The 18959-nt window shown below is 45.2% G+C and overlaps 1 protein-coding gene across 2 annotated transcripts in view; it reads left to right on the plus strand.

Annotated features, from left to right (window-relative positions):
- Positions 1–18959, plus strand: part of IGHMBP2 (immunoglobulin mu DNA binding protein 2) — a 112956-nt gene that overhangs the window by 39938 nt on the left and 54059 nt on the right. For both annotated transcript variants that reach the window (XM_075325328.1, XM_075325327.1), the window contains exon 8: positions 18357–18531. In XM_075325328.1, coding sequence (XP_075181443.1) covers positions 18357–18531 — 175 coding nt within the window. The remainder of the gene's footprint in view (positions 1–18356; positions 18532–18959) is intronic.

Here is an 18959-nt window from a genome sequence, read left to right on the forward strand (position 1 = left end):
TTTTTATATCTGCCCAGTGGCCACGTTAAGGCATACCACATATACAAGGTATGCATTAACGTGACTACTGGGTCAATATATAAATGGTCATTTTTATAAGCTAAATATTTCAATTTTTTCTTAGATTTCCTTTAGCAGTAATCCTGTATTACTTATTCATGGTTTTTATGCTTTAACATTACAGAGTGTAAACTCTCTTTTTTTTTATTACTTTTTTATATCATATACTGTAATTGATCTATTCATCAAAGAGGTAATTTTCCGCCATATTTTACTTTTATGTTGTCTGTGCTTGTAAATCTGCTTAGAGGAGTTAAAAAAGGACAAATGAGTTCAAAACTCCTTGTCAGACCGTCATAGAAGGCTGACTGAGGGATTCTCAGTTAACTCATTCTGCATCGACAAAAAGACAGTACAATACATAGGCTATGGAAGGCAAATAGTGCAAAATTATTAATGAGACCCATTAACAAAAGTTATTTTTTAGTATAAAATACACGCATTTCAGTATTGGGAAAAAAAAAATGTGCCAAACAGGTAGAGAACCCTTTTAAAACGGACAAGATGTTTCCATATGTAGCATGTACGACTTGCAGACATTTAACATTCTAGCCGACAGTTTTTGAAGATTTTAAGAACCTAATTTCCCATCAGCTTGTCAGGGATGTGCCTGGTTTGTAGATCGTGTTTACCTGACCTTACAGTGAGGCCGGTCTCACAGCAGCTCCGTGGGATGTGATCATTATAGCAGCCGCTCTATCACATACTGTCCTCCGACGCCGTCTCCTCACAGTAGCGTTGCATAGCTCAGAAATCTAATCGGACGGATACTGTTGTCCTACTGTATGATGAAACGCTGAGCATACCGGGTAAGATCACATTCTAGAATAGACAGATAACCTTTCGGATTCATTATTCCTTGCACGCTGTGTATATAGAACAAAGCTCTGCTTGATTTAAGGTATCGCACCTCCTGCTGTAATATCCTTCCATTCCCCTTCTTTATCTCACTTTTGTTCTCCTTTCATCCAAACACCTTACACCTAGACTTCCATTCCTAATACGTTTTTTTACAGTCTTTGTTCCTTGTTAGATTTTAAAGTGCTAAACGTGGACACATGGCCTGATCTTCAGTGGCGCCATCATTCCTGACCTCTGGGACCTCCGCTTATCAGTACAATGAAGCAGTTGCTGTTCTCCCTAGTTCACACAGGCCTACCTGTATGGACTGCTGTCCCCGATACTGCAACTTGCAGGAGAGCCACAAAGCCTTTTGTGGGGGCCCAAAAGTCATGTTCCACCAATCAAATATTGATGGACTAACGGCACTTTAGGGTTCGCCTTCGTTGTTCAAATCAAGGATAAGCCATTTTAGTGCTACTGTGACTGTAAGGTCATCTCATAAAGTACCTCCTACCCTGCAAGCCAGTGTCTTCTCATTTAACAAGCTGTCATGTCCCCACCGGAGTCTGCTCCTGCAACTTCTGCTCCGATCGCCAGGCGACGCCGTGTTCCCGCTATGGATATATGGCTATAGGCAATGGGAAGACACCACACCCTTCTTATTCTCCCTCCTGTCTGCTGACCACTGCCAGAGATAGTTCTGTATTCCTGGTTCCTATCCCACCCTGTTCTGTTTAGTGATTCTGGTGTTCTGGCTTCTGCTTGCTTCCTGACTACCCTCCTGCCTGCCGTTTATGTACCTCGCTGTCATCTCCGGTTTTGACCTCTGCCTGATTTCCTGACTACGCTCCTGCCTCTTGAGTTTGTTCCTTTTTGTGCCTCCTGGTTTGGATCCTGCCTGGTGACCACTCTTTCCTGGATTGAACCTTTCCATAGGCAGCGATCTCCTGGACCTTGTGTAATTCCAAATTCCTATATAGGTGTTAATGGGTTTCAGGGTTCTTGTGGTCTTGCTGACTTGGTAGCTAGCCTTTGTCTGTCCGTGACAGTCATCTTAGTCTGTGATCAAGGGCAGACGTTACCACTTGTCCCTTGGCTAGTGTAAGCCAGTTGTGAGATACAGTAGTATCTTTTGTTGTGCCAGAGAGTTGCCCTGCCGCACTGTCATCGCAGCCAGTCACTAAGTTCTGCGGCTCTGAGTGTAAATCTCCCCATAGCCAGGAACTCACAACCACAACACATCAGACACATTGCCCACCATTCACACTTTCAAAATCAACAGTAAAGCCCACCTTTTCAGAAGAGCTTACTCCCTATATGACTAAGGAATAAAGATGGGTGAACTCACAGGAAACTGAGACCGGTGGGTCCCTGCTAATTTTTTAAAAAAATCAGGAATAGAGTATCCATAAACGTCTATGGGAACCAGTATCCAGCGATTAAAATGTTGGTGGAAGGGATAGGAGTGCAATTGGTGTACTCACCGAAGCTGCGTGTCATGGTGGGCCACTGCTTCCAGGTCACGCATTCACTTCCGGAGCTGCATGCGTCTAGAATGTACACTAAAAATAAAGATAGGGACTTCCGGTTCCGGTCCTGGCCGCGGTGGAGGCATAAAGGAGAAGCTCCTGCCCCCCCCGAGAAAAGCAGTCAGAAAGCAGCCCCCCCGCATCGGAGTCCGGGACGGGAGGGACCCAGCCTGAAAGCGGAGATTTGCAGCTATGGATAGATACCTGCTGAGGAGCGCCAGCGGCGGTGAAGGGCCTGGGAGAGGCGGCGACGCTGCGGACATGAGGGGAATGGAGGAGAGGAACATGGCGCCGACGAGCGTGCCGGGGGCGGAGCCAGAGGTGCGGGGAAGAGATGCGATGGAGCCGGGTCGGAGCGAGGGATTAGCAGAGGACGCGGCTGCAGAGACAGAGGAATGTGGAGCTGGAGACAGGTGGCTGCAGGGGTCGGAGGAGGGCAGCTCACAGTGGGAGGATGAGGGGGAGGTGGGGGGAGAGACTGGAGAGGAAAACGCTGGCGTTATGGAGGGGAGCTATGGAGGAACAGGAGGGCTGGAGGAAAACGAAACCCAGCGAAGTAGAGGGCCCAGAGGGAGACAGCCGCAATACAGGAGGAGATCAACCTCAGGCACCCCCTGTAAAGGAGGAAAAAAAAAACAACAGCAGGATCTAATGACATCACAATATCACAAGACATCTGAGGGAGGCAGAGATTCAATGCAAATAAGCAGATCTAAGAAAACAGCACCACCTGCTGACCAAAACATGCAAGTGCAAGAGTTTCATATGGATTACAAAAAACTGGCAGTAGAAGTAGCATCTCACTTGTCCAAAGACATAAAAATAGCCATTGAGGCAGCCGTACAAACTTCACTAGCCGCCATGCAGAAGCAATTGACTGATCATTCAAAGAGACTCACAGAAGCAGAGCAAAGAATCTCTAATTCTGAGGAGACAATCTTGACCATGCAAGCACAGATAGCAACTCTTGTAAAATCTAATGATTACCTGAGAGACAAGGCAGAGGACCTAGAAAACAGATCGAGACGAAACAATCTTCGCATTGTGGGGCTGCCAGAATCGGTAACACTGGGACAGCTGGACAATATTTGTGAGGCGGAACTACCACAGGCGCTGGGCATAAAGGCGAAATTTAGAGTGGAGAGAGCCCACAGAGTGGGACCATTGAGGCAGCAAGAGGCGAAGGAGGGAGAAGGGCAAAATTCAAGCAATAAACCGCCCTCAAGAGCCAGACAGGTGATAGTCAAATACCTTGACTACAAGCACAAAGAGGAAATTCTGAAAGCCTTTAGAGAACGAAAGCGACCTTTACAATACCAAGGAAGTAGACTGCTGATCTTTGGGGATTATTCCGTTGATGTGTCCAAACGGAGGAAGGACTTCAGTAAACTGTGCACATTTCTGTACAATAAAAGAGTAAAATGCCAACTACTCTACCCGGCAGTGCTGAAGGTCAGGAACTCCAATGGTTCGTTCTCATACTATAAAGACCACAAGGAGGCGGAAAATATTCTCATGTCAGAACATAAAGGGAACCGGACGGAGGGGCGGGAGAGGAGATCCAGTGGAGGAGAAAACTTCAGAAAAGGTTCCCCAACGGGTTCGAGAGGAGAGGGTGGACAACGAGGAAGGCAAACACAACCTGAGGCCAGTGGAGAGGGGAGATGCAGTCCAGCCCAGCAGTTTAGCCCAGGGATGGGACCCAGGGAGCAGCGTTCTTGAAAGACACCAAGACACATGATGACTCTTGAACTGATCTCTACTGGCCCTTATCTATCTATCCTCCTGAGTGAGGAAGGTGGCCGAGCCGAGGGGGACAGGCCAGCGTGAAGGGGACGGAGGGGAGACTGAACAAGTCACCTACTCTCCCCCCCCCTCCTCCCCCTTTTTTTTTTTTTTTTTTTTTTTTTTTTTCTCCTTTCTTTTTTTTTTTCTTTCTTTCCCTTCTCTCTTCTTCCTCTCCCTCTCTCTTTTCTTCCCTACCTCCTCCCTTCTCTCCCCTAATTTGTCTCTGGTGTGTTCTCCCTTCTTTTCTCTTTCTCCCTTCCCCTCTTTTCCCCCCTCGGTGCTTCCCCCCTCTCTCTCTCTATGCCCTCCCCGGTTCTACCTCTCTTGCCTTTTTTCCGATACTACTCCTCGCTTCTTTCTTCTCTCCTCCTCTGCGCTGTGTTTTCCCCTCTCGTGCTTCTTGGCTATGTTATCCTTTATCTATCTCTATGCTGGGCTCTTTTATCTCTTTGTCTCTGCTCCGTTGTTCTTCTCTCTTTGTGGATTGCTTTGCAGGTCCAAATACAGTGGGCACGAATGGGTCGACAGGAAGGTCCCACGAAACTAGGACTAACCCAGTAGATGAACTCTCTTTAAGGTCCTACCACTTCTAACATAATGTTTTAATCTCTGCATATTACTTCAGATCGTTATGTTTTACGCGGGGGATAGAGCTCTGAACCTGTCTATTGGGGGGGGACTAGGGAGACTCATATTTTGGCCAGGAAAAAGGGAAGTCACTAGCATGGCAAAAAGTGCCGAAAGTCCCACCAAAGGGACAACTTGTTATACTGTTGTAGGATTTATACTTTGCTTATGTTGTTTAAGAGTTTACACACAAGTTGGGGAAAAGAAATGCCATTCTGGGGAAACCACGTGTGAAGGATATAATGATAGTCGTGTCTCTCCTACAGCTGGGGACCTGGGGGGTGGTATTGATAAGAGCAAATTACCCAGACAGTCATGGTGCAACTAACGACATGGAATGTTAAGGGCCTAAGATCACCTAACAAACGAGCAATGGTACTAAGACACTTGAAAAGATTAAAAACAGACATTGCTCTATTACAAGAAACTCACTTGGGGAAGGAAGATTTCTTTCGCATGAAAAAATACTGGGTGGGCTCAGTATATGGGGCAGCGGCGCAAGGAAGGAAGGCGGGCACAATGATTTTGATAAACAAGCAACTTAGACATGAAATAGTGGCTCAGGAAGAGGATGACCAGGGAAGATGGCAGCACATAATAATTAATAGCCCAGCGGGGACACTCAGCATATATAATATTTATGGCCCAAACTCGAAGCAGAATCAGTTTCACGACACCATAAAAGCCATAATTCTCTCGGACAAGGAGCCTAACATCATAGTGGCGGGGGACTTCAATGTAGTGCCAGACTCGGTGGAGGATAGAAGCAAGGGAGAGGGGGAGCCAGGATCCGGGGATAAGGGAACAAATCACAGAGATGTATCACTGGAGGATGTAGGCCTAAAAGACATCTGGAGACTAACTCACCCGCACGATAGAGAGTATACGCACTTTTCTCACCCGCACAACAGTTGGTCTCGCATAGACCAGATCTGGTTATCTATGGAACTTGCGAATGGTGTGCAAAACTGTATGATTGAGAATATGGTAATCTCAGACCACAGCCCGGTGAGAGTGGACCTTAGAGAAAAATTCAAAAGGGGATCAGATATTATTTGGAGATTCCCGACGTTTCTCCTTAGACAGGACAATTTTCGCAGGATAATAAAAGAATGGTGGGAGGAGTTCTCAGAGGATAACAGGGATCACAGGGTGACCCCGATTTTGTTCTGGGAAACTGCAAAGGCGGTCTTGAGAGGACGCTTGATGGGATATGCTGCCATGGTCAAACGGAAGACGAATGCAAATTACAACTTACACAGTGAGGCAGTACGTCTAGCGTATACTAATTATCTGTCAGACAGGTCTAGCAGGGCAAGGGATAGGTGGCTGGCAACCAAGAGAGATTTTGACGAGTGGGCAAAAAAAAAAGGAGCAACTATTTTGGTCACATAAAGAGGCAGATCTTCATAGATTTGGTAACAAGGCGGGGAGGATGTTGGCAAATCTAGCAAGAGGCAACAGAAAAATGACAGTAATCTCTTCATTGAAAACGAAGGATGGGGGGTTGACTTCGGACCCTAAAGAAATTAACAAGGTGCTGGGAGAATATTATAGAAAGCTGTACGGACCAGGACAGAATGACATGACTGACGAATCGGAGTGGCTACGACAAGCCCAACTACCTAGATTAACGGAGGAGGAAAGGGAGGCCCTAAATACAAACATCACGGAGGAGGAGGTCTCAAGAACCATTGGGGAACTTAGCACTAACAAGGCGCCAGGGCCCGATGGTTTCAATAGTGAATTTTATAAAGCCCTCAAGGACCAGATTTCGCCGGATTTAACCTCAGTCTTTAATGCGATACTGGGAGGAGCAGAAATCCCTAAAAATGCAAATATAGCGTACATTAAATTAATTCCTAAGGGAGCCAAGGACCTGGACGACCCCTCGAGTTATAGACCCATTTCGCTCATCAACCAGGACTTAAAAATAATGTCTAAAATCATGGCTGACAGACTGGCAGCAGTCTTACCTAGATTAATTTCAGAACACCAGGTGGGGTTTATAAAAGGAAGAAATGCAGTGACCAATATTAGAAAGACGATATTAGTGGTTGATGCGGTTAGACTGGGGCGTACAGAGGGAAAGGCAAGCCCTGCTTTAGTCACGCTTGATGCTGAGAAAGCGTTCGACAATGTTAATTGGAACTGGTTGGACAAGGTGATGGAGGCCGCAGGGATAGTGGGTAGGATGAGACTTTACATTAACAATTTGTATGCCAACTCGGGAGCAAGGATACACACACCGGGATTTTTGTCCGACGTGTTCCCCTTGATGAAAGGGACGAGACAGGGATGCCCGCTATCCCCCCTACTTTTTAATCTTGCAATAGAACCCCTATCAAGAGTGCTGCAGGGTCACAATAGTTTTAAAGGGATCAAAATAAGGGGAAAAGAGATGAAGTTATCGCTGTTCGCCGATGACGTGATTTTGTATATGGGAGACCCTGTTGCGGACCTACCATGGACACTTGACATGATTGGAAAGTTTGGTGCCTTTTCAGGCTTTAAGTTAAACAAAAAAAAATGCGAGCTCTTATTCCTGAGCGGAGGCAAAGGACCAACTGTGGGAAACCCAAGTGAGGGTCATGTGAATGGGATCCCTATAGCGCTCTCATCAGTAAAGTACCTGGGAGTACATATAGGGAGAACGACGGAATTAATCTATAAATTGAATTATGGTCCATTGATTAGAAAAATCATTAACCAGTTGAGGGGCTGGAAGGGGCTGCCCCTGCCACTATTGGCACGATGTCACCTCATGAAAATGATGAGCTTCCCTAGGCTGCTGTACCCCTTTCAGACGATCCCTCTATTGATAACACTAAAAGACGTCAACAGACTTAATTCAGCGTATGCAGACTTTGTTTGGAGGGGAAGGAAACCCAGAATAAAGCTGCGCACGCTGATGAAGTCAGTGGAGGAGGGTGGGATAAATTTCCCGGATGTCAGAGGGTATAACATTGTATGCATTATGAGACATGTGATTGACTGGCTGAGAGGAACGAGCAGGCACTCAGATTATGGAACGGAACTCAAGTATGTAGAACCATGGGACCTGACGTCCATTTTACACTCCCCAATGTCTAAGGTTGAAGGTCATATAAGAAACTCGGTTATATTTCGAGACACCATGTTGGCCTGGAGATTGGTTAGACGGAAATTGGGACTCTCCTGGAAGGTATCAAAATACCTAAATCCTTGGGCGTCACCAAACTTTCTCCAGGGGAGAGAGAATAAATTATTCCTCAAATGGAAAGAGAGAGGCATTAGGAGTCTGATAGATGTCATGAATGTGGAAGAGAGAAGATGGATGACAGGTCGGGAGGTGCTTGACAAGTACAATCTCAACGGCCTCCACATTATGCAGTACGAACAATTGAAACATGGAGTACTGAAAGAGCTTGGTGAGATTGGAAGGGAATTGAACAAGAGCATGATTGATGAGCTTGTGGGATGTAGCGTAACAAATGTAAATGTCTCCCGAATATACCAAACATTTAGAGGTGTGCTAATATCCAGGGAAGATAGTCGAACACTTCTAGCATGGGAAAAACAATTGAAAGGACGAGAAGTGGTGGAGGTCATATTGAAAGGATGGGTCCAGATGAGGAAACAAGTCACTAACGAGAGCTGGAGGGACACCCAATTTAGGATATTACACAGGGCGGTTTTGGGCTTCAACATACCGGGCAGAGTGGCACGGTGTCCTAAGTGCCACAAAGAAAAAACAGACATGATGCATGGTTTGTGGGAATGCAGTCCAATAAAGAGGTTTTGGAACCAAGTCAGAGCGTTAGTTCAAACAACATGGAAAATTTCCTGCAAATTAGAACTAATGGTGTGGATCTTCCACTTTTTGGAGGGTGGAGTTAGAGGGGGATTGAACGCTCAGGACAAAAAAACATTTGTAATCATACATGACATAGCCATGATAGCTAAAAGATGCATCCTAAGGCACTGGATACAGGAGGAGGCCCCAGCCATAGGGGAAGTCATCAGTGAACTGCACAACCTTTTGAGGCTGGAGAAATTAGAAGCAGAAAGGGACAAGGATAATTTGACAACCAAGTTTTTTAGGAGGTGGAAAACTTTTATAGAAGTTCATTACAAACAGGAGGACATAAACCATTTAGTGGCACCCTTCAGACATACGGAGTGGTACCTCACAAATGAAATCCAGGATAGTCTGGGAAAGCTGAGGACTAACTAGCAGGGACCCAGGTGAGGGACAAAGGCGAGACAATATGACGTCATCAAGACATGACATTGGCACTAGAACTATTAGAGAATGGCACAGGGGTTCAGGGGTTTGTTTTATGTTATGTTTGGATTTTTTAACTCTGATTCATTATTTGTCAATGCAATCTGAAGCGGGATTGGAGATAGAGCGGGGATTCTACCCCTTCCAATGATACTTATCGACAGCTGAAATCTTGTCTTTTGTAACTCATACTACTTTTGATACGATATTGAAATAAGTTTGTAAAATCAATAAAAATTGTTTTGGAAAAAAAAAAAAATAAAGATAGGTTCTAGAATGTACGGGCTCCTTCCAGGTATGATGTAATTTGTCACGTGATGGGGGGGCGTGTTCAAAATGCAGCCCAGTTTACAATAATAAAAAAAGAACGTTTATTCTAAGTCCACGTGGGCTTGGAATTTATAATAGAAGCGGGGGTCTAGGAGTAAGACCCCTAGATGGGGAGGGATGAGCAAATCTCTGCGCCCGCAATGATGTTTCCTCCTTTGCTAATCTTGAGCCTCCTGCTGCATGCAGCAGGAGGCTCAGGGTGAGCTGCGCCCACGATGTGTCTTCCTCTGCTCATCCTGAGCCCCCTGTTCCATGCAGCAGGGGGCTTAGGATGAGCGCAATGTGTCCTCCTCTGCTTAACCTAAGCCTCCAGCTTCATGATTCATGAAGCAGGTGGCTCAGGATGAGTTGAGCCCGCGATGTTTCCTCCTCTGCTCATACTGATCCTCCTGCCTGCTTCATGAATCATGATTCTGATCCACAGACAGCGCCTCTGATTGGTTGCAGGCAGACGCTATCACTCAGGCTGGGGGCACTTCTGACTGCAACCAATCCCAGATGCCAGGATGGCCGGTGGGACAGGAAAGCCGTGCATATGTATGAGCAATAATGAGCGGCTCAGGGAGATAAGTATGAAGCGCTCGCTTCATTCTTATTTACTATATTTTTTTTATTAATTTCTTGACTGCCGGATCCGGATCAAACGCCCGGGCAACTTTAAAACCGCGCAGATCTGGACTTTTACAGTCATGCTCCACCCATCCCTACTAAGGAAACTAGAGATGAAGGGGTTAATGCCGCGCTGACGTAAAAAAATCCAAATGGTAATGTAGGAACGTAATATTTATTCGTCTACGCGTTTCAGAGATCAAGTCTCCTTTATAAGGACAAGAAATCACAATGTAAGACCTTATTGCATTTCCTTTATTCCAGTTTCTTCGTCCCTACATAACTAAGCAGCTTCTGCTCTTACCGGTCTCTATCTCCTTGCTCTCCTAGATTCAAGCCGTCTTGATCAGGGCCCTTTCTCTTTAAGATATGTTGCATAACATTGGTGAATGAAATTATGGTGCTATTAGAGCCATATTTAATATTTTGTGTGACTTCTATGAGCTTGAAGGACTGCATCCATGCGGTTCAACAATGATTCATACAACTTATTGATGAACTCCTCAGGAATAGCAAAGAATGCAGTCTTACATGCCTCCCAGAGTTCATCTACATTGTTTGGTTTTGTCTTCCAAGCTCCCTCTTTCATCCTACCCCAAACATGCTCAATGATGTTCATGTCTGGTGACTAGGCTGGCCAGTCCTTCAGCGCCTTGATCTTCTTTGCCAGGAGGAACTTTGTTGTAGAGATGGATGTATGAGATGGAGCACCATCCTGCTGCAGAATTTGACCCCTTTTATGATTGGGAATGTAAAAGGTAGCTAATACTTCTTGATATTTTAGGCAACTGATATTGCCTTCCACCTTGCAAATGTTTTGCACACTCCCATACTGAATATAACCCCAGACCGTGATCTTTCTGGGTATATTTTGGATCCATAAGGGTTCCAGTAGGTCTCCTGCAGTATTTGCAGTGGTTGTGGTGTAATTCAACTGAAGATTCATCAAAGAAATCCACCTTCTGCCACTTTTCCAGCGTCCAGCTGTTTAGCAGGCTGTGGGACTTGGCAAATGCCACACAGTTTTTTTTTTTAATTGCCTTCTGTTTAGTGCTGGCTTCTGGGCACTGATTTGCCATGGAGGCATTTTGAGACAGAATCCTATAAACTGTTCTGGTTGACACAGGGACTTGAGGTGACCAGGCCTGTTGGAGCTCTGCTGCAGTGGAAGAGGAGCTGGCTTTGGATTTTCTAACTAACAAAAGTTCCTCCTGAGCAGTTGTCTTGCGGGGTCTGCCGGACCAGGGCTTGTCAAAAAACATTTCCAGTCTCTTCAAATCTTTTTTTAATTCTTTGTACTTGATGCTGAGACACATTAAAGGTGCCAGCCACCTCCTCACTGGATCTGGTCTTCAGACTCTTGATAATCAAGGCTTTGGTTGCAGGGTGGATTTTTGGCATGTTGTCAGAGGTCAAGTTGCAGTTCAAGTGAAGGTCTGGGGTGCTGGGTTTCTTTTTATACACACCCACTAATTAACCGATCATTTAGTGAGCACTGGTGAGGATGTAAACTAGGATTGGGTGCATTATATGACAAGGCGACAAAACTTTTGTCTTGCCAAAATCTGACCTTTCTGTGTTCACTAAATGATCAATATTTCAGTTTTGCAGCAACTTTATTTTCATAACCTAAATCAAATTTGGGAGGGCTTCAGCTTTCAAAAGAGTAATTTATAAAACCAATGGATGAATTTAAAGTCAGGTTATAAGCTTTTATTTACATAACATGGATAAGCAACAGAACTTCTGTCAGGGAGTGTATAATAAAAAAAACAAGCCACTGCTATTCCAAATTGCTGTTATCAGTCCCACCCAAGTCAGAAAATAAAATGTGTCCGATATATAAAAATACTGTAATTATTTTGAAATGAGAGTAAATTTAAAAGTGTATTTGTATTTTAGACAAATATTTCCTTTTATTTTTTTCACCAATATCAATTGATATTGGCACAAAAATAAAAAATAGAGTATTAAAATAATGTAGAAATGAGGTCCCGCTTATCATGATAAAGAGATGCAAAAATTATTTGAGTATCTGAACTATAAAAAAAGTTACAGCTCTTTGGCACAATATTTCCATTCTCGTATTTGCATTAGTTTGGCATTTTCAATACGTTTTGGTTGGTTTACTCTAATTTTCTTGTCCAATAAGAAACTTTCATCCAAGTAAAACTGTTAAAACTTCTTAATGACATGGATCGCTTCCAGATTTCCAGAAACCTTAACTCTCTATGCCAGCGTCTGCAGGAAGTTTTGTAAAGTGATCTATATGGTGAGTCAGGAGTTTTGAAGACGATGTTGTATTGGCAATATTCAACAGCTCAGCCTTAAACTTCTCTTTATTACAGTCATATGAAAAAGTTTGGGCACCCCTATTAATGTTAACCTTTTTTCTTTATAACAATTTGGGTTTTTGCAACAGCTATTTCAGTTTCATATATCTAATAACTGATGGACTGAGTAATATTTCTGGATTGAAATGAGGTTTATTGTACTAACAGAAAATGTGCAATCCGCATTTAAACAAAATTTGACCGTTGCAAAAGTATGGGCACCTCAACATAAAAGTGACGTTGATATTTTGTAGATCCTCCTTTTGCAAAAATAACAGCCTCTAGTCGCTTCCTGTAGCTTTTAATGAGTTCCTGGATGAAGGTATATTTGACCATTCCTGTTTACAAAACAATTCCAGTTCAGTTAAGTTTGATGGTCGCCGAGCATGGACAGCACGCTTTAAATCATCCCACAGATTTTCAATGATATTCAGGTCTGGGGACTGGGATGGCCATTCCAGAACATTGTAATTGTTCCTCTGCATGAATGCCTGATTAGATTTGGAGCGGTGTTTGGGATCATTGTCTTGCTGAAATATCCATCCCCTGCTTAACTTCAACTTCATCACTGATTCATGCACATTATTGTCAAGAATCTGTTGATACTGAGTTGAATCCATCTTTCGCATCACTCTCCCATACAGCTTCTCATTGTGCAAAGTGCGTTGTATTGTTGACCGATGCACATTGACACCATCTGCAGCAAGATGATGCTGCAGGTCTTTGGAGGTGGTCTGTGGATTGTCCTTGACTGTTCTCACCATTCTTCTTCTCTGCCTTTCTGATATTTTTCTTGGCCTGCCACTTCTGGGCTTAACAAGAACTGTACCTGTGTTCTTCCATTTCCTTACTATGTTCCTCACAGTGGAAACTGACAGTTTAAATCTCTCAGACAACTTTTTGTATCCTTCCCCTGAACAACTATGTTGAATAATCTTTGTTTTCAGATCATTTGAGAGTTGGTTTGAGGAGCCCATGATGCCACTCTTCATAGGAGATTCAAATAGGAGAACAACTTGCAAGTGGCCACCTTAAATACCTTTTCTCATGATTGGATACACCTGCCTATGACGTTCACAGCTCAATGAGGTTACAAAACCAATTCAGTGCTTTAGTAAGTCAGTAAAAAGTAGTTAGGAATGTTCAAATCAAGAAATTGATAAGGGTGCCCATACTTTTGCACCAGTCAAATTTTGTTTAAATGCGGATTGCACATTTTCTGTTAGTACAATAAACCTCATTTCAATCCAGAAATATTACTCAGTCCATCAGTTATTAGATATATGAAACTGAAATAGCTGTTGCAAAAACCCAAATTGTTATAAAGTAAAAAGGTTAACATTAATAGGGGTGCCCAAACTTTTTCATATGACTGTATATCCATGAGCCATTGCTGCATTTAAAACTTCTCTCTGGTAGTCTCCAACCAGAAATAATAGTCTGAGGATGTATCTTTTTGGCAAACAAAAGTTCAACTTCTCTAAGGGGTACTTTGCATGCTGCGACATCGCATCAGAAATATCGTCGGGGTCACGTCATTAGTGACGCACATCCGGCGCCGGTAACAACATCGCAACGTGTAAATCCTTTGTGCGACGATAAACGATCGCAAATGCGTCGAAAATCGGTGATCTGTGCAGCGTCGGTCATTTTCATAATGTCGGGTCGACCGCAGGTACGATGTTGTTTGTCGTACCTGCAGATCCACACATCGCTGTGTGTAAACCTGCAGGAGCAACAAACATCTCCTTACCTGCGTCTTGCGGGCAATGCGGAAGGGAGAAGGTGGGCGGGGTGTTATGTCCCGCTCATCTCCGCCCCTCCGCTTCTATTGGCCGGCCGATTAGTGACGTCGCGGTGACACCAAACGCACCTCCCCCTTGAAGGAGGGCTATTTCGGCAGTCACAGCGACGTCGCCGAGCAGGTATGTGCGTGTGACGCTGCCGTAGTGATAATGTTCGCTACGGCAGCAATCACCACATATCGCATGTGCGACGGGGGCCGGTACTATCGCGTTCGGCATCGCTAGCCGATGCTAGTGATGTCGCAACATGTAAAGTACCCCTAAGTAACTCAGCAGCAATCATCAACCTCATGAACTTGGACCTTAGACACATCTATAACACTTGAGGCCACTATACATGCAACGACATCGCTAACGAGATGTCGTTGGGATCACGGAATTTGTGACGCACATCCGACCTCGTTAGCGACGTCGTTGCGTGTGAAACGCAGGAACGACCGTTAACGATCAAAAATACTCACCATATCGTTGATCGTTGACGCGTCGTTCTAATCTCAAATATCGTTATTGCTGCAGGTACGATGTTGTTCTTTTGATCCTGCGGCAGCACACATCACTATGTGTGACACCGCAGGAACGACGAACATCACCGTACCTGTGGTCACCGCCAATGAGGAAGGAAGAAGGTGGGCGGGATGTTACGGCCGGTCATCTCCGCCCCTCCGCTTTTATTGGCCCCTACCGTGTGACCCCCTAGAAAGGAGGCGGATCGCCGGCCACAGCCTCGCTAGGCAGATAAGTATGTGTGACGGGTGTTAGCGATGTTGTGCGCCACGGACAGCGATTTGCCTGTGACGCACAACTGACGGGGGCGGGTGCTTTCACCAGCGACATCGCTAGCGATGTCGCTGGGTGTAAAGTGGCCTTTGGCCAACTGGTTTGTCCATTCCAATAGACCTTAGGGTGGTTCCACCAACATTGGTTACAGTAATATTGCTATCTCTGCCAGCAGTTAGGAGGATCCTGTCCATGCCTCTTGGTCCCACAGTGCTTTTTTTCAAGTTCCCAATTGCATTGGCCCCAACAATGGAAGACGGGCAGACAGTATCTGCTCATTCTTCATCAGCTCCTGCCTTGAAGATGTTTACTGGTGCTACCTAGAGGGAAGCCATACTGAGACTGCTGTGTGCACAATGGAGAAAACTCTGCTGCTCCACAAAGCAATGGGAGACTCTTTAACAGCATGCATGAAAAAAAACCTGAAAATGTGCCTGATCACAAGCTTGGTAAAATGTCCTGGTCTTGAACTGGTTAAAAAAAAGCCATAAAAATGACGTGTTAAAGTAAATCTGTCACCAGGTTTTTGCTACCGCATCTGAGAGCAGCATAATGTAACGACCGAGACCCTGATTCCAGTGATGTGCCACTTACTGAATTGTTTGCTGGCAGCACACCAAGTAGTCCTCTAATGATAATCCACTGCTGATTAATCAGTGATTTTATCAAAACTGCACTAAGCAGCCCAGTAAGTGACACATTGCTGGAATCAGGTTCTCTGCCCCTACATGCTGTCAGATTAGGTGGCAATAACCTGGTGACAGATTCTCTTTAAATTATCATCATTCCCAGTTATCATATTACCCATTCATTCTCTTACCTCTCTAGCACCACCACTTTTTATGGTCTCAGCCGGTATAGCAGTAGTGAGGTTACATCCATCATTGGACCACTGCAGCCAATCACTGATCTCAGAAGTAACTCTTTTATGTGCACATGAGGCCGGTGATTGGCTGCAGTGGTCATGGGCATAATGGACATGATGTGAGGGCACAGCATTTTATTGGAAACATGTACGATTATCAGAAATTCTAGATTATGTCAGAATAAAGAATTTTACTGTGGTTTTTTCTACTTTTTTTGTGTCACAATATTAATTATTTAATTGTTACCTGTTCCCTAAGGGTGGTAAAAGCAGTCATCATTCTTAGTTTTTGCACTGCAGTGAGGTGCAGTGCTGAGTGTGCTCAGGTGTTAGTGTAAGGCCTAAGTAGCCATGATTCTCACCTGCTCAGAAAGAGCTGGAGTGCCGTGGGAGGCGGGAGTACAAAGCGGGGTTTACACGCTACGATATCGTTAATGAATTATCGTCGGGGTCACAGTGTTTGTGACGCACATCTGGCGTTATTAACGAGATCGCAGTGTGTGATACTTTTGAGCGACCTTAAACGATCAAAATCGTTTGCCGCGGAGAGGTCGTCCTGAAACAAAAAATCGTTTAATGCTTATTAGCGATGTTGTTCCTCGTTCTGGCGGGACCACACATCGCTGTGTGTGACACCGCAGGAGCGAAGAACATCTCTTTGCCTGCCTCCACCGGCAATATGGAAGGAAGGAGGTGGGCGGGATGTTACGTCCCGCTCATCTCCGCCCCTCCGCTTCTATTGGATGGCTGCCGTGTGACGTCGCTGTGGCGCCGCACGAACCTCCCTCTTAGAAAGGAGGCAGTTCGCCGGCCACAGCGACGTCGCAGAGCAGGTATGTGCATGTGACACTGCCGTAGCGATAATGTTCGCTACGGCAGCGATCACAAAATATCGCATGTACGACGGGGGCGGGTGCTATCGCACTCGACATCGCTAGCCGATGCTAGCGATGTCGCAGCGTGTAAACCCCGCTTTAGTGCATCATTCTTACAGTTCTGAATTGCAGTGAGATGCAGTAATGAGTGTGCTCAGCCATTAGTGTAAGGTCTAAGAAGCCATGATTCTCGCCTGCTCAGAAAGAGCTGGAGTGCCGTGGGAGGCAGGAGTATAAGTGCATCATTCTTAGTTTTTGCACTGCAGTGAGGTGCAGTGCTGAGTGTGCTCAGGCGTTAAGGGTTCTTTACAAGCTGCGATATTGGTACCGATATCGCTAGCGAGTGTACCCGCCCCCGTCGGTTGTGCGTCACGGACAAATCGCTGCCCGTGGCGCACAACATTGTTAACACCCGTCACACGGACTTATCTTCCCTGCAACGTTGCTCTGACCGGCAATCCGCCTCCTTTCTAAGAGGGCGGTTCGTGCGGCGTCACAGCGACGTCACACCGCAGCCGTCCAATAGCAGAGGAGGGGTGAAGATAAGTGGGCAGAACATCCCACCCACCTCCTTCCTTCCTCTTTGCCGGTGGACGCAGGTAAGGAGATGTTTGTCGTTCCTGCGGTGTCACACATAGCGATGTGTGCTCCCTCAGGAGCGACGAACAACATCGTACCTGCAGCAGCAACGATATTAAGGAAATGAACGACGTGTCCACGAGCAACGATTTTTCGCGTTTTTGCGCTTGTTGATTGTCGCTCATTGGTGTCACACGCTGCGATGTCGCTAACGGCGCCGGATGTGGGTCACTAGCGACATGACCCCGACGATATATCGTTAGCAATGACGCAGCGTGTAAAGCACCATTTAGTGTAAGGTCTAAGAAGCCATGAGTCATGGCTGCTCAGAAAGAGCTGGAGTGCCGAGGGAGGCAGGAATATAGGTGCATCATTCTTAGTTTTTTGCACTGCAGTGAGGTGCAATGCTGAGTGTGCTCAGGCATTAGTGTAAGGTCTAAGTAGCCATGATTCTCACCTGCTCAGAAAGAGCTGGAGTGCCGTGGGAGGTGGTAGTATAGTGCATCATTCTTACAGTACTGCATTGCAGTGAGGTGCAGTAATGAGTGTGCACAGGCGTTAGTGTAAGGTCTAAGTATCCATGAGTCGTGGTTGCTGAAAAAGAGCTGGAGTGCCGTGGCAGGCAGGAATATAAGTGCATCATTGTTTGTTGTTGACTGCAGCTCATGTTATAAACAAAGGCGTTCAGCCAGATTTGGGATAAAGCCATAATAAAATATCTGACAATCCGTACTGATGTCTGTACCTGTAAATTCTACCGTCACTCGAGACACTAATGAGAAGGACTGAATATCAGGCAGTCATTTCTTCTTCCCAGGTAAGTCTTTACCCATGACTGATGCCGCCTGCACAAGGTTTTATACCTGATTTGGTTTCCATGCTGTAACTCTGAAGCTAATCTCTGCAAACAGGTTGTCTAATGATCTCAAACTGATTCTGTGCCAGGACCACACACCATTTCATTTGGAAAAAAAAATGTATTTTCCATGCTAATTACCAATAATTGTTCATTGCGAAATTACCGCGTTGTAAGCTCATCGATCTGCATCCAACTTATTCCCCGTGCCAGGTGCTTCCCCGGATGGGCCTCTGAAGCTGCTTCCTGATAATTATTTTGACCTGGTCGTGATTGATGAGTGCGCTCAGGCGTTAGAGGCAAGCTGCTGGATCACACTACTGCGGGCGAAAAAGTGTATCCTGGCCGGAGATCACAAGCAGCTCCCCCCCACTATCATCTCACATGAGTAAGAAGACTCTATCTGTACTGTCAGTGCTTGCATTGACAGAAATCCAAAGTATTCCGAGATGTAAAGAGATAGTTACACTTTTTGGTATCTTACAGAACCTCATTTAATATCCGTAAACTAAAATTAAAGTCTATATCATTTTGCCATTGGGTGCAATGTATTGTTCCCTGTTATCAGCCATGTATGATTTGATCTACACATAGACGTCCAGAATAATATTTACCCCCTCAATAATCACTCCTTTATTTTGCATTGATTTTGTTGTCATTTGCAAAACTGACAACTGCAAAAAAGCTAAATTGCATTGTCACGTAAATCCCTCTTCCATTTTTTCAGGCAGATTACTAAGGATCGGGGACTTAGAGAAAGGGTGGGGCTTAACATTTACTTATTATTGCAGATGGAGCAGTGGGGAGGCTCCTTCT

The sequence above is a fragment of the Anomaloglossus baeobatrachus genome, chromosome 10 (genome assembly GCF_048569485.1).
Source record: "Anomaloglossus baeobatrachus isolate aAnoBae1 chromosome 10, aAnoBae1.hap1, whole genome shotgun sequence".
NCBI lineage: Eukaryota > Metazoa > Chordata > Amphibia > Anura > Aromobatidae > Anomaloglossus > Anomaloglossus baeobatrachus.